This window comes from Guyanagaster necrorhizus (assembly GCF_019112545.1).
Source record: "Guyanagaster necrorhizus MCA 3950 unplaced genomic scaffold BT62scaffold_2, whole genome shotgun sequence".
In the NCBI taxonomy this organism is placed as follows: Eukaryota; Fungi; Basidiomycota; class Agaricomycetes; order Agaricales; family Physalacriaceae; genus Guyanagaster; species Guyanagaster necrorhizus.
The window spans coordinates 45,855-66,734 of NW_025064881.1; the positions used below are offsets into that span (position 1 = coordinate 45,855).

Below are 20,880 nucleotides of genomic sequence, written 5' to 3' on the forward strand. Positions count from 1 at the left end.
CCATGGTCACGGTCAGTGCACGTAGAAGATTTGAAGATATGGTGGTTTGTATTGGTCCAGTATACAGATATCCGATCTAAAACGATCTATGGTGAGTTCGGAGAAGCTCATTACGCGAAAGGGTATCAACATGCAGAGAATTACACCATACGAAGCTGGTGCCACCCTCGATGAGTTCCTCAAGGTATGCCATTCTGCATCCAAGAAGTGAGACGTATAATCATCCGAAATGAAGGAGTAACTGACCCGAAAACGAGATATTGTCGTCGCAAATCCTTTGGTTAGAACAGGTCATCAAGGCGGGTGCGAGCGAGTCTATACACCTTCGCGTAGAGTAGATATATGCGAGATCGTCGAGGACAAAGATGGTGGTCTAGCCGAGTTGTTTCACGTTATCTGGGAAATAAGCCTTCTGCAGCGCCTAAGCACATAGAAGGGACGTATCCGAAATCACAAGGGCTCATCATCCTCAGATCTGCCTGGGGAAACCGTCCCATCCCTGCTCCTTCATCTCCTAGATAAATTGCGACCTCACTCGTACGAGGCCGGGGCGGCGACAACTAGCTTGTGCAAAGGATTACTAGAAAACAAGGGAAAACTCAATAAGCGTTGACGAGACATGGATTTCTTAACGCTCACCAGCAGTGCCTTTCCTGAGCCATCCATCTTCTTAAGGCAGGGCTGTTAATTTCGGCATAAAGAGTCGTGTCAAAGTTGAGGTAGACTTCGATTTAATACGAAGCAAAAATAGCGCCTCCAAAAAAAGACAGGAAAGCAAATGCTTAGAGAAGAACGGGTTGTTGAAGAGTCCATAAAACTGGGCGTATGCGGAAATGCAGTCGTCGAATACTTAGTAATACTTAGTAAGGAACTCTAGTCGGGTGGATTTTGTTTATCCGTTCGAAAGAAGAAGACGTCGGCATTGTCGAAGGCTGAGCAAAAAAAAAGACTCCGAGAATGACAAGTCTCACCAGCATCGACTAGGTCCCTTGCATCGAGGTTATCGATCAGGCGCCAGTTACGACCTCAATCGTATGCAGCACCAACTGATGGCGATGAAGAATCACTAGGCGACAGGAGATGATGTATCAATCAAATGGTGGGCGATACATACGTTTCTGCGACTCACCCGGAATCTTGAAGTACTCGGCAATCATTTCCTACCTCTGGGAGAGGCAGTGCACGTTGAAGTCCTTGTTAGATATTAACTTCAGCGAATCGGTCCACAGCTGGAGTTGTCAAATCAGGCAAGATCGATCAGTAAAGTGGGAGAGTGGTAGTAATGGTAAAAAAAAAAGGAAGAACCAAATCGGAGCCTCAATCACGGCGGAAGTACCGCAGTCTTCTCCCCGTTTAGTGAAGTTTTCAATGATGCAACGCTGCTACGCTTTCACGACACTATCATAACCATTCTGATCAACCGAAGTTGAATTGTTTGGGCCCCTTTTTTTCCTTTCATTTACCTTTACGACTGTACATTCTACCGCGACGCGGAATATCGGTGACCGATTTTTAACTGCAGATATGAAGTCGACTTGAGTTGGCAAGGAACAAGACGTCAAAGCAAACTCTGTGTTTGAGTGTCTACATGGTTAGCAAATAATTTATCTACATCGACTGAGGTGGAATTGTGCACTATGAGTCGAAAACCGCCCTGAACGCAAGGATACCTCGATTCCGGAGACCATATATAACCTTCTTCTCCGTCAGTTTCTGGTTGGAGATAACACACACATTCTGGCTTGTATTCATCCACCATATCGCTAATATATCATCGACCAGCAGGTCTCGAATGTTGTTCACGTATTCGGCGCCATCCAGAAGAGCTTATATTCAACCTTAACACTCAGAATATGAGGTGTAAACTGCGCGATGCCACTGCCAGTAGCAATGAACAGCACCCTCCGGAACAGAGGCACAATCCGAAGCGCACCACACATCTCACCAAAATCACCTTCGGTGGGTTCATGATCATCTCCGTCGTCCAGTTACCTGCTTCAGACATAATGATTAAATATCCCGTCACTCCGGGAGCAGCAATGGTGGCAAAACTATGCCATTCATTCAGCGGATCTGTGGAGAACCACTGGAACGAGCCTGGAACTGGATGTGGCCTAAGTTAAACAGAGTCAGAGATTTCCAACTATCTGTGTAAGAAAGACCGACCGTAGTAGTCGAAGAAGAGATGGACGGCACGATTGGAGAGGACACCACTACGGGCAGGAACCTTTTGCAGTTTCGTCCACGGAAGAATCATGGACCAGCTCAGGACCATAGTGAGCCACGGAGCAGAGTGCACCAGCGCGTGTCCGAGGGACTTGTCGCCCTTGTAATCATTCGTGAGGACGACGACCTGCAACCTCTTTGTCAGAACGAACGTAGATGGCTGAATGAGGCACAAATGCACCTGCGACCACACCAATGCAGTTGCCGTCCACTCCATGGACCGAATACATCATGGCATTTGATCCTGAAGGTAGGGCAAGCAAACACGACGATCCCCACTGAGAAAGCGAGGACCATGTATGTCAGTGATACGGTAGCTACTGAAGTCTGGAAATGTATCGATGGTTTAGAATTACGCAGACATACACTTTGAGGGGAAATGTACCCGTTTGCTGTGAACAAGTTCCCTGGTCACTTGGATGGCCAAAATATCGGCAAAAATGTCCCTCAAACAGCAGCAGCTCCCGAATGGTTGCCTCCATTATGATACACTCTCGCAGCAGTCTGACGAATGAAGAACGGCCACCTCGGTAAGAAAACGCATCAGTGAACTACAAAGAGAACTCACGATTGGGGAACAGAGCACGCAATTGAGTTTATAACGCGTCCCTGCCTCATGAGAATAGCGAAAAAGATATTCGCCACCACGACCAGTGCAATCTCATAGCTGCGGATTGCATACGAAATGAAGATACCCATGTTCGTTAAGACTGCGACTGAGAATAGGCGGCGGTAAATAGAGAAAGCCTATAACCGTAGGTTGCGTACGAGGTGCGGCTGAGTCTCTTCGGGCATTTCATCCTCTTCGTAGCTATCCCATGGGTTGACTTGTTTTTCAGCATCGACGGTTATAGTGGACTTTTCGGGAGAGTGGTGAACGGTGGGACAGTTTGGCAACGAAGAGGTGCTGCTGGAAGCCGGATGGGTCAGTTCGACTGCATGTGTGTTGGGATGCATCGTGAGGCTGACTGGGGAAACATTGGTGAGCATGGACACGCTTTTAAATGTTGAAGGAGACATGAGCACTGATAACCGACATTCTGATCGCACCTACTACCTATATTGTACATCGCTCCACTGTACGGAGTATTTCACACTGTTGCGTACAAATACCCGTAGTTATGGCTAAACCCTCGGTCGGCTTTTAGGTAAATATCCTTCTGCTATACCAACATACTATAGTTACATTTTTATTTAGTTCGTACTTCTTTCTCCTTACTTTAGGTATTCGAGACTCAGCACAGAACTTACAGTTCACTACATGTAACTGACAGGTCCTCAAGAACAAACTCGTGTCCTTACGCAGCCATTCTGCAGGTTAGGTTCACCGTCCCTGTATACATACAGTCGCTACGGGTACCGTGTACCTGTACCATCCAGTGACCTTTGAATAAAACGATGCTGCCCGCAGGTACAAGTTTCTTGCGGGTCACGAAGATACTGACTTCAAGAGGGGCGGCGACTGCTAAAATATCATCACATGAACGTACCCATGAAAACTCCACTGTCCGAGGCAATAGTAAATTCATCAGGGTACGGTAACTGCATTCAATTTGCGGTAATCAACGCAAGAACCGAGCTTTGCCATTCCTATAGACAATGATTATAGGTTCTCTCCGTGGACTGTTAGAGGGTTCAATCACGGAGTCAAACCGACAGGAACATGACTACATTCCCTACCATTATTTGGCTAAGACGTTACCTTAGAAACGTTGACTCTGGCAGCAACGGAAAGAAACTGTGATTTTTCACGACCTGTTAAGCTCCGATCTCTCTCTTACAATATTTCACCCGTAGCATCTAAACAAAAAAAAGTTGGTCATGAGTTGTGATCTGGATCAAAATAGGGTTGACAAGTTTCCAGATCACTGGCACCATTACATGACATAAAGTAGAATCGTGGCCAGAAACAAGTCAAATGTTATTTGACGGTTTACCCTTAGGCTGTAATACAGATATGAGCCACAACATGATTAAGAAGACGCAATGTGTGCAATTGAAAAACGTAGCTCACGGTTTGAGTCATACTAGCGTCGCCTCTAACTTTACCTTGTCTGAATCAAACAGCACATCAACGGCGAATGGTCGATCTGATAACGGACCAAAGCTCCGTTTAGTCTAGGCAATGTAGTAAGATAATCGATGTTACTTTATTAATCTCTAACTATACCACTGCGATGTACAACGTATAAATGTCGACATCCCATCTTGTAGCGAGGAAACAAGGATGCGATCCTATCGCCTATCGAAAGACATCAGTGCAGCGGAAAATAAGTATACATCGTAGTCTTGCCATTATCAAGATAGAGCAGAGATGGAAAGGATACACCGAGCATCGTCTCAGGTTATCTTGCTAGAGGAGAAAATAATTTAGGCAGGGGGAATTCAGGAATGTTTCTTCCTGTCTTCGACCAACTGGGTTAAGCCACAAGTCCAATAGAAAAAAGGATGAGTGTACCTGTCAGATCTCTTCCTCTGCGTTCTCGGACATGCGACCATTGCTTGAACGAAACGTTTAAGGTGCGAGTGATTGCACAGAGCGTTGTGAGAGTACAAACCTGGAGCAGGTCTATGACAGCTACAGAAACCATGGCGAGTTTCTCAGTATATGGTATATACCGGAAGCTTCGATGAGGGTGGCAATTTGGAGAGAGATGTCGAGCGCGGGCATGGTGGTGGGTGTTTAGCAAGGTATGTGCTGTAGAGGACGGGCGCTTAGCATCGCAGCGGTCAGTAGAGGTGCAGTGAATACCTTTTCCATGTGAAGGCATACTGAGAGCAGTGACATACGATATGCGAGGAAGAACAGATGGTGTTGAAGACGGCGGACTATCGAGAGTAGCGCGTCTTTTGGTAGCGAAGCATGTAGGACGATTATGTCGGCTGTCTGACAGCTCTGTAAATCCTGGTCAGGGCCGTAGGGAGACAAGGATGGTAGTAAGTAGAATAAAAGGACCGGCGCCGGCGCACGGTGAAGTAATCGTAATCAGTTCCGCTGTCTAACAACGTAGCATCACTTCAGTAGATGCATGGATAGCATTACGGCTACCCGCGTAGACCCACGACCACAATATTCCCATCACAGACATTGTATGTTCATATCTTTTCTTCTAACGCTAAACTGACGCGGTTTTCTTCTCTCTGCGCAGTTTTCAAGCGCTCAAGACTCACTAGGTTTGTGGAGACAGCTCCTTATATGCTTGTTGATTGGTTCAACTTGGTTGTGTTACGAGGAGGAGAAATCCGATCCGCCAGTCATCAGCACGGAAACTGGAGGAAGACGCCTTTTACGTCATAAATTTGTCCTAGCTTCAGTATAAACCTGACCTAAAGTTTCTTTTAAGCAGAAAGTCGAAGTCCTACCTATTATGACTTGTATCGCTAATGTGTAGGAACTATTGCTCCTCTTCGAAAGGAAACAATCCATACTGTTCATCATTTCTTTCGCTGGTACATGTTGTAGCATAGCTACCCCAATCCCTTGCGATACAGCTAGACACAGCCCGAGAACCTTCTGATCTGCATTTCTGTACGAGGAGTGACGAGGGCAATGTCCGCAGCATGATGGACACAAATATCATGTTCTATAGCGTTCCGCCGTAGTAACGCGGTCTAATTTCCCCGTCGTCAGAATCGGCCGTGAGAACTGAACGGTAGGAATCTACACATTTAACTTGCCTTCTAATACAACCCTGATCAGCTTATTGTTGGGCTGTCCGTTTTGGAAGCCACTTACGCTGTTTACTGGACCAGAGGGTACACTTGAATCTGTCTGGATCCCTGTTGATTCTTCCCCAGTGTCTGTCGGACATGGCGTGGAGAAATCTACATTGCTGAGGGCATTCGGAAAAACTGTATTTGCAACGGCAATGTGCCTCATTGGTCAAGCCGAAATTTGCCTTTTTCGTTTAACGATCGGATCGCCATGAGAAAAAAAAGTATTCGGGACGGACTTCCGAGCGTTGAGGCTGTGGCAACTGATCGTGAGAAATACTTTAAGCTGCTTTCACCAACGTCGACACAACATGGCACCCATTCGTCCTCACCGTAAGACAAGAAGCGGCTGCAAAACGTGTAAGCAGCGCAGGGTCAAGGTATGTACTCTGAGCCATACCTTTTCAACCCCCTATCTGCCGACGGGCATGTTCAAGTGATTTGCATTTGCAGTGCGACGAAGGTCTTCCCATATGCCAGAACTGCACCAGGCGCGGGTTAGAATGTGCCTGGAGTAATACTGGTCCATCAATAGCGCTTATGCGGGGCGAACTGTCAAGTTCGAACGACGGTTCCCTCTTAACATGGGGTTCAACCAACCCGTTCATCCTTGAATTAATGCACCACTACTCTACATCTGCTTCCTTCTCACTCTCTTCCGATCCCGACGCGTCTCGAGTCTGGAGCATCAATGTTCCCAAAATGGCCTTTGACCCCCAGAACCACTGTCTCCTCCATGCCATTCTCGCGTTTTCCGCTCTACACATCCACCACGCCGATCCCACGTCCCCCCCTCGGTATGCTGCGGCCGCCCACACTTTTTATCAACAAGCGAAGATCGACATAGACTCGGGGAAAGAGGGGACTGCGGACATAAACGCCGCCCTCATCGCATTGTCGCTCGTTGCGCGATATGAATTCGCTGCATCGGCCGGAGTACTCCCATACACGGGCGACTTGGACTGGTACATCACCATCGGCGCCATTAACCGTAACATCGAAACGCATCGGACAGAGCTGCAGGGTAATGTTCTGCGTTCGCTGCTGGGTGCTATGGCGCCGCCATCTTCACCGACGAATTTGGACGAACAATTCCCATTATCGTTTTCGACGCTCCTGAGCACCGCTCCGGACGTTGAGGAGCTGCATGACGCGTCGGTACGCGCCGCCTATCAGGATTCGATACATTTCCTGGAAATGGCGTGGACGGCTTCGTTTAATAAATGCATAGGGGTATGGTGGCGTATGATGTCGCATACGTTCTTTCATCTGCTGGAGGAGCAGCGGCCCCGTGCGCTCATCATATTGGCGCATTACTGTGCTATGATGAAATGCGTCACGCAGGATGGGCCGTGGTGGGCGAAGAAGCAATGGGGCAATGAGGCTGCGCGGATCGTCGCTATGCTTGATGCGCGGTGGGCTCCGTGGTTAGGATGGCTCGAGACGCAGTTGGATCAGGAGCGTAATAGTAAGATTTTTGATTCTACAGGCTTGGAATTTCTGGCCTGGCTCAGTGCAGGAGACGGAGACGTTGGTCATTTCTAGTTTGCGACATCCTGCGTCGAAAGATAGCAATCTTTGTATATACACAACCCGAACGTATATACCATCACGTAACTGGAAAGGTGCGGTAGTGTCGAGAATAAAGAACCCTAACGCCAGGTAAAGTATGTTTAACGCCGTCGAGGGTTTCTGGCGTCGCCGTCCCCGTTCACCACCATATTCCGACTGACCGGATGTTTCGACGCTATGGGAATAAATGAAATTCCTACTGGCACCGAGCTGTTGTAAAAAAACCCTTCAGATCAGGTTAAAACAACAAGGCGTGCCTTTCCGGGATCCGGAAAATGAACCCCTTCTGAGTGGCGCACAACTAACTACAAGGCAGTGCACATAATAGTTGCATGGATCTACAGTAGAACAATGTTAGAGAGCGCACGAAAAAAAAGGAATTAGAAGCATATCAAAAAGTCCGTCTTTAGATCATCAACGGCGTCTCGGAAACTCATCGACACTGAAGAAAATCAACACTCCTGATGCAACGGTTGCTTGCACTTAATATTCCCTATACCCCGCGGCATGCCCTGTTATCTCTACAGCAGAGCATTGCGAGCTACTAAAGGATCCATCCGAGTCTCCATGTTGATGGCATCTCGAAACTTTCTACGCCCACTGTTATTGTGCTTAGATCTTACATTTCACATAGCATACGGTGCTCCCTGCTTTTCTTGCATGCTCCTTGGCATTTACCTCGTTCTTTTCCTTTTCCTAGTAAGCCACACCAACATCCGTACGCCGCCAAGGTAGGGTGAAACGGACCCTCGAGTAGCGTACAGATGAGTACTGCCTTTTGTCATGAACAAACCGGAAACTCCAACCACGGGCATAACAGGTGGTATGCTGTAGAGTTAATTCCTGCATTGTTGAGTGTGCTGTAAGATAACCGAAGAAGGTAGATACTGACAAGTGAGTGAGGACACACCAAATGATTTATCGCGTCTGGAGATGGGATTTGGGCCGAGCTGCGGGAATTCAATGCTCCCACCTCTCTGCTCAGGGCCATCGCCACAGTTCTGGAATCCATGCCTGATGAAGAAACCAAGAGACAGACAGGAAATAAGAATGCTTAGTATATGTATACCCTTGTCTCGGTGCGAAGTAGCACACAAGGTTTGCTTTTTGCTCCGACCTGATACAAGGTTCTCTTAGGTAATTTGAACTCCAATTCTCTCGCTACTTTCAGGAAGCCTTAGGTAAAAGACAAGATAGCATTAGCTTGTAAACTATCTAAAGTATTTGTATTCCTAACAGAGCATATAGTTCCTGTCATTGGAGAGATGAGACTCCTTGAAGTAAGGTAATATCATGCACAAGCGAAAGGTCAAAGGGCACAGATTTACCAATTTTCTTCAACATCAATCACATCCATGTCACACAGAATGCATCAAAAAAAAACCATGCCCATTAATGAAAAGGGATAGGGACTAGCTCCTGTATCGTAAATAGTCTGAATAATGTCCCACTGAAAAAAATGAAATAAGGACTGGAAAAACTCCAGAAGAATCTTCCGGGAACATCCAAACAATGCTATTCTTAAATCCTAACCAAAAACTTGAAGCTCCCCCGACATCTGCTGAATTTAGAGGCGCCACGGAAATCGAGAGCGATCCTAATTCACCCGCCTAACTAGAAATTTAATTTGGTCCTCTGATTTGCGGATGTGGTCGGGACCGACTGGTTGTCAGGCACTTCCTTGTTCCTTATATCGGCATATTTCTGTTTACCGCTCATACAGCGCGCAATATCAAACTTCTTCTCCCCGTCCGCACGGAGGGAATGACATTCCTCCTACCCAGGCCGGAGCGTGTAACTCGGCGCCTCCTTCTCCTCTTTGTCATCAGAAGGAGACGTCGAACTCTGGGACGTGTCTGTTCTGTGTATCTAGACTTTGTGGAAGAGACGCGATGGGTAGGGGGAGGACGGGCGCAAAGACGAGGTATTGGTATGGTTTCTGTAATGGCGGTGCATGTGGGTGTACCAGAATGCACCACACTCACATACAGTGACGGCTTCACAGGAAAGGAACGTGTTTTTGCAGCCATGGCACAGGAATAGCCAAGACATCATCCTGGGATATGGTGGCATCGATAATGTGTGAATGATAATGTGTCGGGAATGTTGAGATTCGATAGGAGCAGTTCCAATGAGCAGGATAATCAATATATGTCGTTTACTGTAACATCCTGAATTTATATAGGTGGGAAAATGGCTGTTCCACTTGATCAGCAGTGGTGAGTTGATTATTTCATCTCGATTTCACTCTTAAGACATACAATGTGCTGAATACTTTGTCCTGGAACTTTTCAGTTCTATTCATGATATTATCGAGATCGACAGATGTGGAACTTTCATTGAGACATACAACAATTATGCTTCGACTAAGAGACTATTCTGCTTGTTTGGCTTCCTCTCAATTGTTATACAGCTCACCTCTTTTGTAAATCTGGGTCACATTGCCTTCACCTCTGGTATCCTTACTACTTCATTGACGCTACCTCGCACCCTCTAATACTCACTGTCTACCCCACCGACATCATTACCAAACACTGCTCTTCAAGTGTTTATGCTGGTACCATAAGTTTAGACATTGCTCAGGGAAAAGCCAGTATAGGCTATATTCATTGGCTTGCTATGGTCATCTGTTCAAGAGACACTAATGTCCCTATCTTATTTACCACACATGCTTTGATACAAGACCTTTTCATCTTCTAAATGGTATATAGTTACGATATATATTCTATCTTTCGTTATCATGGTGCAAACTAGACATGATCACCGTCCCCTGCGCTGAGCCAAGTCAGAATATCCACACCTGTAAAATCGAAAACGTGACCATCTCGCTTTTCATCCAACTGACTCTCGAGCCATCCTAACCACGGAGCCCACCGCTCATCAAGCATGGTGACGATCCGCGCAGCCTCTCTGTCCCACTGCTTCTTCATCCACCACGGGCCATCCCGAGTGACATGCTTCATCATAACACAGTAGTGCGCTAATATGACAAGCGCACGGGGTCTCTCCTCTTCCAATAAACGAAAGAACGTATGGGACATCCAATACCACCACGTGCCCATGCATCGATTGAGCGAAGCCCGCCATGCGATCTCCAGGACGTGTATCGAATCGACATAGGCGACGTGCACCGACGCGTCGCGCAGCTCCTCCACATCCGGAGCTGTGCTCAGGATCGTCGACAACGACGACGGGAACGGTTCCTCCAAGGACGTGGGTAGATTATCCGGCGCCATGGCGCCCAAGAGCGACTGAAAGACAGTGTCTTGGAGCTCGGTCCGGCGCTTTGCGATGTTACGGCGCACGGCGCAAGTGGTGATGTACCAATCCGAGTCGCCGGAGGACAGCGGGCACAATTTGGCGGATGAGGCGAATTCATAGCGTCCAACGAGAGACAGGGCAACGAGGGCGGCGTTGATGTCTGCGGAATCATCGTCCAAGTCGATTTTCGCCTGGTGATAAAATGTGCGGGCGGCTGCAGCGTACCGGGGAGGGGCCGTCGGATCCGTGTGGTGAATGTGAAGAGCGGAAATGGCGAGAATGGCGTGAAGGAGACACTGGTTCGAGGGATCAAAGGCCATTTTGGGAACGACGATGCTCCACACTCGAGACGCGTCGGGATCTGAGGAGAGTGAGTAGGAAGCGGATATAGAGTAGTGGTGCATCAATTCAAGGATTAACGAGTCGGATGAACTTGCGCCGGTCCATGTCGACAGGGAGAGTTCGTTTGAACTTGAGCTTGACTGTCCGACTAGCAATGCAGACCGTCCCCCCGCCGGCACTGGTGATTCGCGTTTGGGGACAGTATTGCTCCATACACACGCTATCCCTCGCCTCGTGCAGTTCTCGCATGTTGGATGATTTTCGTCACACTGGCCATATTTCAACATCACCGTCGTCGGAACGAGGCAGGCAAAGTACCTACCTTGACCTTTCGATCCTTGCACGTCTTGCAGCCGCTTCTTGTCTTATTGTGGGGACGAATGGGTGCCATATTTTGAATAAATGTACCGTGATAGCAGCTTAAAGCATTTCCAACGATCACTGCCACAGCCTCAAAGGCGCGGTGCGGCTGGGAAGTCCGGCCCGAATACTTGTTTACGTGTGGATCCGATCTTCAATCGAGAGGCCTAAAACTAGGCTTAAGCGAAGGGGCACGTTGTTGTGGCAAGTTTTGGTGTTTTTTTTTTCAGATGTCTTCTGGGATGCAGACTTCTCCACGCCATGTACGCGAGACACTGCGGAAGAATCGATGTAGGTCAGGACGGATTCTCGGACTCAATGAACAGGGCAAATGATATCTCCGGAACGGACAGCCTAACACTGCCAATCTGATCAGGGGTAAATTAGAATGCACGGTAAAAAAAGAAATATTATATTCACTACGTTGTCTGTCTTTGAGATTGCTTAGGGGAAGGCACGACATCGTGCTGGGGGCTGCTATATTCCTGCGTACAGCCGACCACCACTGTCCATTTTCACCGCCGTTGTATGCTCCGTCCTGTGCCCGTGTTTGCTGTATGAGGGGAGAGCCCGTCTGTTCCACACTGCTCGCAGCGCAGATCTAACGGCCGTTTCAGAGGCTGGGAAAATCAGGCCGAGTTACACGCCATAGGACTTCCTACTTGTTTCCATCATGCTGCGGATATTGTCCTTGTCCCTCGAAGATTAAGATGGATCCCGGGCTGTGTCATAGAAATTGTATCCAAAACACTGGCAGACTAGGATAGCTGTGCTATCAGTGACATTAAGCGATGGATGTAATAAATTACTGTTGGATGGACAAGTAATACTCCCCGAATGTTGACAAGAGAAATCATGAAAGACGGGAATTGTCCACGTGGACTTAGTGACCGCTTAACCCTAAGTTCGGGTTGGATTCTGACTCTAGGTCTGTAGGTCTAGGTCGAACTGACGACATCAGAGGGGTCTTCCTTGGTTTCCAGGTGGTTGACAACTGCACGAAGGAAACCACCGATGCAAGAGCATTAATTCAGGACACAAGCAATGTACAGCAGTCCACTGACAGGGCCAACCCAAATCATAACGAATCTTTGTGCTGTGAAGGGAGCAGGCAAATCGTCACGGTAGCCTTAGAAAAAAGATACGATCACATGACAACTGTTCTTGCATACGCAGCCGCGTAACGTGTTTGGCAGATTCTAGTGCTACACGCGCAACCGGGCAGAAGACATTGCTTCACATTCTATATGGTTCCATAGTCTGTGAATGCAAATTCATGAGCTCCTGTACAAAATACACATAGAGACGACTTCGGTCCCGAATTTCAGCCATGACCATACTGAGATTCGTAGGCTTCCCGGTTCACAATTGAATAGCGTTATATCGTAGGACGATGGTCGAATTCTGGCCGGTTGATGAGTTGTGTCTAAGGATCCCACAGAAGTCAAGTCATTACTGTCCAACCTGAAATAGGCTAGTGCACCATCAGCTGACCATAAAGCGCTTAGAGCACAGCCTTCTTGTCCGTTCTTTGGCCACTTTGCAGTAATACAGCTTTAAGTGAGCGGAAGATGGTCCTGGGACGTCGATAATGGAAAGATGCATGACGGTTGTTCAAACGAAGCCAGGGAAGACCGGCCCGAAAATCGCGTCGATGGCGTGGGAATCGGCGGCCTTTTCTGCCATGGCTTCCAAGCTTTGCAGATTCTGTTTCACTGCTCGGCGTCATCCATGTTTCTACCGACCTGATCATACGCTGTTGGACGATGAAAGTGATTATTTTACTGGCAATGAGCATTGTTATTTCGTCTGAGCCAACTTCTTCAAGAAGAGAATGGACATTAGATCGATAAAGCCTTGCGAAGACCGAGAGTACAATTCCATTTTCCCCCAATCTTAACATTACAATAAATATCCCCCAAGAAAATAAGTATCTCTATTATTAGCGTTGATTCTTATTGATACACTAAGCATTACCTTCCGACTGATAGTGTGGTGGCGATCCTTTCATTCTGCTTGCTAGTATGTTTAGTTTGCTACCGCTCTCGTTGGTGTGTAACAAAATTATTCTCGCCAATGTCAGAGCTCCTTGTCAACCGATATAATTGTCTTACTCTCTTGGCGCCACCAAAAGATGCGATACTCTACTTTCTCGAATACGACGTATTCTTCCTCTGCTACTGCATAACACTGCATTCGGTCGATCTTCACGATATATAAATGTCTGGAATCACCTCATGACATTTCACAGTGCGTCTGCCCATCGCTGTGATGCTAGGTGCCCACACTGTACAGTACATACCTCCCACAACCAACCCCTCTCTCAACGCCTCTCTCCAAGTCGCCAGCATCATCGAAGCTTCCAGTATACCATGCGTCGAGAAACTCGTCACCATCGCCGTAGCAGCCATAGACCTGCTCCAGGTTTGTATACCGCAGCCTGCCTTTTTCCTTTCGTCTGACTCTGCACTGCCAATAGAAAATGGGAAAGAACAAAAAGGACGTGATGTGAGAGCATCACCAATACAGTCGATGTTCTCAAAGCCCTTGTCAGTACGCCTGGGGTAGCGTCGAGCTGTATATTTCAAGGACATTTGTGCGGACATGGAAGGGTATATCATTGTTCTCACACACTGTATTTCCTCCACAGCTACTAGTCAAGCGACGGATATCTCGCGGGCGTAGCCCAAGATCTTGAAGATATGCAGCAGAAACACTGCAGAATCAAGAGCGTCCTTCACGTCAACAACTCCATCCAAGGTTACAGAAAACACATCGATGACTTGAAGATAGACTTCTTGGTAGGCATATTTTTCACTTTGCGAGACATGGTCTGACCTGTTGGCAGGGGACAACATGTTGGTGCTCATTGAGATCCACCGCATGCTGTTCGAGACGCGACACAATTACACATGCGATGGTGGTGGCATCTTTTTTTAGCACCGACAACCGTCTATATATATATATATATCAGAGATTTGATCCAAGATCTGAAATTGTTTAATTTCTCATAGACTCAGCTGCTATGGTCAACAGACAAATACTATGAATCACCTCTTGAAGAACTGCTGTCATGCCAATGCAACATTTTGTGTGTGAGTGACAGCATCACAGTGACCGTCGACATCAAAGCAGGCATGCAGAGTATCTAACTATCAGGAAGTACAGCCAAGGTTAGCCATTACATTTCCAGTCTACCTCCTGAAATCTCGCCATCCAAAAATATGCCTTCTGGGTCAGCCGCTAACGACTCTCAGGCCTCAGTTGCTTGGATTAGAGGAAGAAGGGAAATGTTCTGTGTCAAAAAGGTGAGTCGTAAACATGACATATAGCCCACCGTGAGGGTGGAACTCACAACCTTCACATGACACGCCCCAGGTCTGTAATAAGAGTCTGACGCTCTATCCGATTGAGCTAGGCAGACAATACAAAGCTCATGGCGTTCTCTCTATTTTTCCTATGCGCGCTGTTACCTTGTAGTTCGTCGCGCCGTATGTTATATGGTATACAGGGTTACAGAAGACGGCCGTAAACTGTCAGAAAATTTGGCTTTGACACTACGGTAATGGTGACGGCCGTCATTACCGTATATATACCGACGGTTACCTATAAGAGTAGGGCTCAATATGGCGGATATGGTCAGCTTTCGTCATTTTGATGTCCACACTGGTCGAAAAAACTCACTAATTTGTCTGTTTTCAGGTACCCATATAGGACTCGTATGGTCCAAAATGGACTAAAGGTACGAATATAGTACCCGTACAACCGGTGCGAAGCTCTAGTCCCTTGTTGATCTTTAAAAATTTCCCAAACACCGTTAGCCGTTGCGTTTTTTTTTCTTTCAAGATTGCTGCAACTTTAAATATAGATTCTATGATAGATGTCAGACAAGTTGTCTTGGGGTGAGGAACCATCAGAGAAGTATCTCTTTCTTCTTGCTGTCGCGCTGCTTGAACTTGCAGTGTGTTCTGCTACATCGTTCTTTGGTCAATGGAGTTGGCTCCATGTTTGTTCATATCATACTGGGAGAGTAGCTGGTGAATTTGCGACAATATAACAGCAACTACAGTAGGGTTGTCCATCATTGGAGATCATACCATCTCTATGGTAGTACTCTGGTAGGCGCAGTCAAATTAAATTCAGCTCCAGTATTGTTTGCTTATCTCTTGGTTTATGTGAGTTCAGAGTAAGTTTTACCAAAATGTTGGAGGGAATGAGGTGAGCTCTCTTCCAACACTCTTTACTCTGTTATCAGGATCAACGGGTTGGCCAGTGGCTTGGCTCTGTAGTAGGATATATAAAAGCACTCGTTCCTTTACCAAAGTAATGGCCGACCCCAGGCCTACTCAAGCATTTGGGTATTTTCCCATCAGAAATGATTCAAATATGATAACCATTGCTTAACATCAAATCAGAGTAGTCTGCGACCGACTAGCGATGCGCATGTTATTCGGTCTCTGCGACTCGTCCTCATCGGGAATTTCGAACACTGATACTTTCTCGAGCTTCCCTCCTAACTCAAAGGATGTCAACTTTCCAACTGCCCATTGTCCTTCTATGTGACCTGGGACTAGTCCGCTGCTCCCTAACCGTACATATGTGCGGCGACGATTTGAATCGTAAGGCTCTTTCCTTTCCAGTCTCTGACATCAACTCTCCGCCTCTCAATCCTCCTTCCGGGTCTTCGGTGGCCAGTCCTCGCACCAACCCACTGTGAATCAAGTACCCATGATACGTGTCGGCTCCCGTCTTTTCATCCCAACGAAGATCTTCGCAGATGTACGAGTCCCTGCCAATTGACGGCAGCTTCCCGGTCATAACTTGCTTCCATGTTGGTCGCCATTTCATGGCTCCGCCTCTGGGGTATGGATATGCAAGGAGCAATTGGGCACGATACACCTTATACATCGTGTTCACTAGCGCAGTCCAGTCATCCTCTACAGACTGCGTCTCATAGTAAGCTAGGATCGTGTTTGACTCCAGCAGGAATACAAGCCCTGCAACTCTGTCCACAGGAATCTGCGACACGAGATCTTGCATCTGCACCAGGGCTTCAAACACATTGGAGTGACAGGAGCCGAGGTTATCGAAGCACTCCAGTTCCCTGCGAAGTCTTCCCAGTTTGTTCTCTGCGCGATAATCTTCCTGATCCGTCGGCCTGGCGCTTGAAGAGCTAGTACCATCTGTAATCCCACCAATAGCCCTATTGGTACTGATCCCCTGTAGCATCCAAGAGCCATTTAACCAGCACGGCTGTCTTTCCAGGTTGCCTGTGCAGAAACCGAAAGGTCGGCCCATCCCGTTAAAGTAATACACCACCCTCTTAGCCACGCGATAGACGTGCCCGATAGTGGGCACATCGAGTTCCCACTCCTCTTCGCGCAGATCCTTCCTTGACCTGCCTCTCTGTCTCAAACAGAGAACATCCAGCCAAACGTACTCCGCTCCCAGATTGAGCATTTCAATACGTATGAGGTTCAGGTTGGCGTCTTTGGGGATGGGCACGGGCTATTCGTTTCCGTTAATGGACATCAGGACATCGATGCGATCGTTCTTGTCCATCCACGTGTGCGATATCGCCCAAAGCCTCTTCTGGTCTCGAAAAACCCAGTACGGCACGACTCTATTACTGTAGAGATCCCAAACACGTCGAGGCGGCATCTTTGGTTTGCTTATCTGAGCATTTACGAGCGCTCTCTGTCGCATTTCTAGATCTTTTTCTTGGCTCCTTCGAACTTGTCGCATCATGGCGTCCATGCCATGCATGTATATGTTAAATCCAGTATGTTATCGTCGGTCCACTTCCAGCCTACTCACCATTTCGGCTTGTCGACGTATATCAACGATACGATGATCCTCACTGCATTTCGCTGCACGGAAAAGCAGCTCTTCAGGAGACAAGTCACCTAGCTGGAATGAGACCTTAAAATACATGTGAAGCAATTGTACATACTATTCCAGTCATCCATTCCGTTTGTCGAGTGCGAGTCAAATGTTAGTCAACAAAAGGCGGGGATGTTCCCATATTTATAGCGCTCCGGACTGACACATATTCCCTGCCAATAGTGAGCGGCAATCTAGTAATAAACAAGGACCTTCATGGGAAAATATTCAAATGAGTAAGACACCGAAAAAACATCAGCTGCGACCCGGTGTCTTCCCAGGAATCGAGCTCCGCATCCTAGGCAGCATGAAGGCGGGGACAAGAGTATATAGACCATTAACAGCATTCAAAGCGAAGCACGGATTTTCCAGCCTAAATCCGTGATGCAAGGTCAAAGGTTATTACCCACGGCAGCAAGTGCGATACCGTAGCGGGAAACACAGAGATCACGGATGGTTACTGCGGTTCCTAGACTATTTGGCAGGGATTCGATGGAAATTCCATTCCCGATATAGAGAACTCCAGTGCTGCAATCGTATCTCCCTTCAAGAGAGAAATGGAAATTTTCCCTCCCCATTGCATTATGGACCATACGGGAGAAAGCGCTATGACTATGGCGTGATCTCGATCATGACATCAGCGGCTATGGCAGACAACACAAGGAATCCTCGCATGGGCCATAGATATTTCCCAAGCTCCTTCTCTGTTGTTCTCACAACAAGAATCAAACACCGCATGAATGAATACGTTCCTGGTCGGCAACTTCCCAGTATCCTTGTTGCACGCGTATCTAGGCGCCTTCAACCTTGAAAGAGACCTTTTATCTCACAGATCTCGGCTGGTGATCACCCACTAAGGTGCAACAACCCGATTTCCACACAGGTCTGTTGTCGACTGGATCGTTGCCAACAGGCGCCTTGTGTCGCACCTCTTGGTCTTGCACTTCGTGGGGTGCACAGGACGTCTGCGGGAGGTGTTCGCGATATCCCACAAGGAGGTGGGAATAAGGATGCCAAAGCGATAATCACCTCTACTATCCCTGCCACTCCGCATCTTGGGCTAATTGAATCATGTGTATGATACTAAAAGGGCAGCATTGAGATAATCTAGGAGCATAAGAGCGTCGAAGCTGGGCACAAAGTATATTGGAAAGAGAAGAAACGGAGTTGCTTGGGAACTTGAATCAATGATTCATTACGCCTTATGGCCGACCCCAGACAGGGCGGAGATAGTGACTTTGGGGAGTACGACGCGCAACGCGAAGTTGTTCATCACCATCTTGTTTGTCTTCCGATATACGTAACATTACGGCGCTAATCCCAGATCAGCATGAAATCACATCGTAGTATGCATCAATTCTTTATACTAAAGCGAATAAATATTGAGATGAGTATTCCATTACAAAAAAACTTCTCACTCCCTGCATAACATAGAACGTATATGATGTGTTTGAAGCAAGGGAGATGAGGGAGGGACTGTCTGTCGGGAATCGAATCATCACATCGAAATCAAGCGCTCTCCAGATTCGTCCAGTCGTTCCCAATATATTCGCTGAGATGAGACACCGGTAGGTTCATCCGCTTAACTGCATCGTACAGGACTGCGAAGCGCACTAGAAACGCATCAAATAGCCAAATAAAGGCTTGTGCGATGCTTCGAGAGTAACGCTGGTGATTTCACGCAGAGACCGTTCAGGCGGGAGGGTGCATAGCGATAGGTATGGAATGGCAAGACGGAGATCCAGCTACCGCGGCGCGCTCAACAGAAGAAGATGTATAAGACAGCTCTTCCCTGAACACTGCTCAGCTGTCGACTAGAGTCACCCTTAACCCTAGGAAATGCAGGGTTAAGGTTACACCGAAGTCCTGTTTCTCTGGCGTAATCCTCTCCGTCCATTGCGCGGCAGGCAAAAGTTTTGCGTGTCACCCGTACAGGCGGCATTCTTCGTATGCATGTTGTCTTACATCCTTGTTGCTATCCCACCGGAGAGCGAAGATGTCGTTCTTGCGGAAAAACGCAAAAATTCTGCATCGCAATCGCAACGCCATTTTTTCTGAGTCCCTTCATCTCGATTCCGTTAGAGCTGAGAAATCTTGCGTTAGCTATAGAGCCTGTTCCGAAAGAAAGACGAGAATTACCTACGCAGATCATCCCACACTGGTAAATGGTCGCATCCAGATTCTGTAACATTTCAGCCCCACGGGCGTCTGTCTCTTGGCTTCTCGTGGCAGAAGACTTGAACATATCAACAGGTAATGAAGGATTTTCCTCAGCCTTCGCAGACAATGGGGACAACGGACGCGAACAAAAAACCGTCGTTGGCGTGTTTGACGGTAGCGACCTTGCTGACTGAAGTCGTCATCATAGCGACATCGCTGCTGAAAATCGGAAGGTTAGCCCAGATGAGTACTTTGGTTCGAGGCAGAGAGGAAGAGTCGGGTCATTAAATGGGAAAAGATCCGATTCTTCGCCGCTTGCGCATACATGGCTGGTGCCTCTCCCTATACACTGATCGTCGAGACTGGGACCACGGAAATGTAGATAACGCGCGCCGAAGGCAACAAGCATCTGAATCGAATCCATATCATAGGCGCCCAGCGGTGGAATGATATAAATCATAAAAACGAGCATCTCAGAGCGCATCCTGAAGTGACCTGAGCAGGCTACAAAAACATACCATTAGTTCTTGGGTACTTCTAACAACCCCGACTACTCACTTTGCTCTACTTCGACATGACTACAGCACTCCCTCAGGGTATTCCTTTTCCCGCGATGATCTCCCAGGCTACTGAAAAGGCGCAGCCAGATAGCGTCGTTCCAGTAAAAGGTGAGACGTTGATAGCGGGAAGAATGAGAAATCTGTCGGTAGAAAAAGGGAACCAAGTATCGGGAAAAGCATAGGACAGGGTAGGACACTACCGAGGTGCACAGACAGATGAGCGCTGACTTCACCACGGCCTTGAAAGTTACGTACCCGCCTGATATTTTCACCTATCGTTCCCTTCCATCATTGTGTCAACTCCTTCATTATCGAAATTGCGCCTCGGCCTTTGTCTCGCACTAGAGTATCTGTCAGAGAGAGATGGAACTGCACAGAAAATGTACCGACCTCAATTGACCAGGAGCCCGTAATTGTTCTGGTCTTATGGTATTCTCCAACCTTAGTAGATACATGGGCAATTCATTACTCACGCCGAGTCGCAAATGACGGAATTACTCTCAGCACCAGGTGACTTTGAGCTGTATCACGAAGTCAGCCTGTAAACACATAGAAACGGGAATGTCAAATTGCTCACCGGGCACCGGTTTCCTTCGATATTCCTTCAATCTTTCATTCAGCGCCGAGTCAAAGTAATGTATGGTATGCAAAAAACGGCCAATTCTTCATGTTTCTTCGTCTTGGCTTCGCTCGCTGTTGCTGATAGAGCTGTATGGTTCCTGCAGATGGGCTTTGAATGAAAGGTTCTCCTACAGAATTACTAGGATCGACTCACTGGGCGCTGACTAGCGCTGACTATCTG

The 20,880-nt window shown here is 47.5% G+C and overlaps 7 protein-coding genes and 1 non-coding gene across 8 annotated transcripts; 2 read left to right on the forward strand and 6 right to left on the reverse strand.

Annotated features, from left to right (window-relative positions):
* Positions 1 to 1,635: 1,635 nt before the first annotated feature.
* BT62DRAFT_915560 (uncharacterized protein) lies at positions 1,636 to 3,183 on the reverse strand (the record flags this gene model as incomplete). Its single annotated transcript, XM_043183946.1, has 8 exons — positions 1,636 to 1,713; positions 1,735 to 1,826; positions 1,993 to 2,114; positions 2,163 to 2,353; positions 2,379 to 2,470; positions 2,612 to 2,730; positions 2,795 to 2,973; positions 2,995 to 3,183. 8 exons carry the CDS (start codon positions 3,181 to 3,183, stop codon positions 1,636 to 1,638), a joined length of 1,062 nt encoding a protein of 353 aa, XP_043045201.1.
* Positions 3,184 to 5,650: 2,467 nt separating this feature from the next.
* BT62DRAFT_262042 (uncharacterized protein) lies at positions 5,651 to 6,102 on the reverse strand. The gene is made up of 3 exons (XM_043180280.1): positions 5,963 to 6,102; positions 5,894 to 5,907; positions 5,651 to 5,838 (listed from the first exon to the last, which is right to left on the reverse strand). The coding sequence occupies exons 1-3, from the start codon at positions 6,036 to 6,038 to the stop codon at positions 5,719 to 5,721; spliced, it is 210 nt and encodes a 69-aa protein (XP_043045202.1). The 5' UTR covers positions 6,039 to 6,102; the 3' UTR covers positions 5,651 to 5,718.
* A 131-nt stretch (positions 6,103 to 6,233) lies between these two features.
* Positions 6,234 to 7,561, forward strand: BT62DRAFT_990182 (uncharacterized protein). The gene is made up of 2 exons (XM_043190209.1): positions 6,234 to 6,320; positions 6,394 to 7,561. The coding sequence occupies exons 1-2, from the start codon at positions 6,252 to 6,254 to the stop codon at positions 7,483 to 7,485; spliced, it is 1,161 nt and encodes a 386-aa protein (XP_043045203.1). The 5' UTR covers positions 6,234 to 6,251; the 3' UTR covers positions 7,486 to 7,561.
* A 2,701-nt stretch (positions 7,562 to 10,262) lies between these two features.
* BT62DRAFT_915562 (uncharacterized protein) lies at positions 10,263 to 11,402 on the reverse strand (the record flags this gene model as incomplete). The annotated part of the gene is made up of 1 exon (XM_043183947.1): positions 10,263 to 11,402. One exon carries the CDS (start codon positions 11,400 to 11,402, stop codon positions 10,263 to 10,265), a length of 1,140 nt encoding a protein of 379 aa, XP_043045204.1.
* Positions 11,403 to 13,066: 1,664 nt separating this feature from the next.
* Positions 13,067 to 14,955, forward strand: BT62DRAFT_999381 (uncharacterized protein; the record flags this gene model as incomplete). Its single annotated transcript, XM_043190804.1, has 8 exons — positions 13,067 to 13,247; positions 13,727 to 13,899; positions 13,955 to 13,978; positions 14,030 to 14,071; positions 14,133 to 14,276; positions 14,324 to 14,333; positions 14,644 to 14,783; positions 14,854 to 14,955. 8 exons carry the CDS (start codon positions 13,067 to 13,069, stop codon positions 14,953 to 14,955), a joined length of 816 nt encoding a protein of 271 aa, XP_043045205.1.
* BT62DRAFT_t26 lies at positions 14,806 to 14,899 on the reverse strand. The gene has a single exon. It is a non-coding gene; the product is annotated as a tRNA-Lys (tRNA).
* A 926-nt stretch (positions 14,956 to 15,881) lies between the features above and the next one.
* BT62DRAFT_999382 (uncharacterized protein) lies at positions 15,882 to 17,444 on the reverse strand (the record flags this gene model as incomplete). Its single annotated transcript, XM_043190805.1, has 4 exons — positions 15,882 to 15,988; positions 16,047 to 16,983; positions 17,293 to 17,381; positions 17,429 to 17,444. The coding sequence occupies 4 exons, from the start codon at positions 17,442 to 17,444 to the stop codon at positions 15,882 to 15,884; spliced, it is 1,149 nt and encodes a 382-aa protein (XP_043045206.1).
* Positions 17,445 to 19,621: 2,177 nt separating this feature from the next.
* BT62DRAFT_262138 (uncharacterized protein) lies at positions 19,622 to 20,228 on the reverse strand. Its single transcript, XM_043180281.1, has 2 exons — positions 20,077 to 20,228; positions 19,622 to 20,022 (listed from the first exon to the last, which is right to left on the reverse strand). The coding sequence occupies exon 2, from the start codon at positions 20,000 to 20,002 to the stop codon at positions 19,721 to 19,723; it is 282 nt and encodes a 93-aa protein (XP_043045207.1). The 5' UTR covers positions 20,003 to 20,022; positions 20,077 to 20,228; the 3' UTR covers positions 19,622 to 19,720.
* Positions 20,229 to 20,880: the final 652 nt, after the last annotated feature.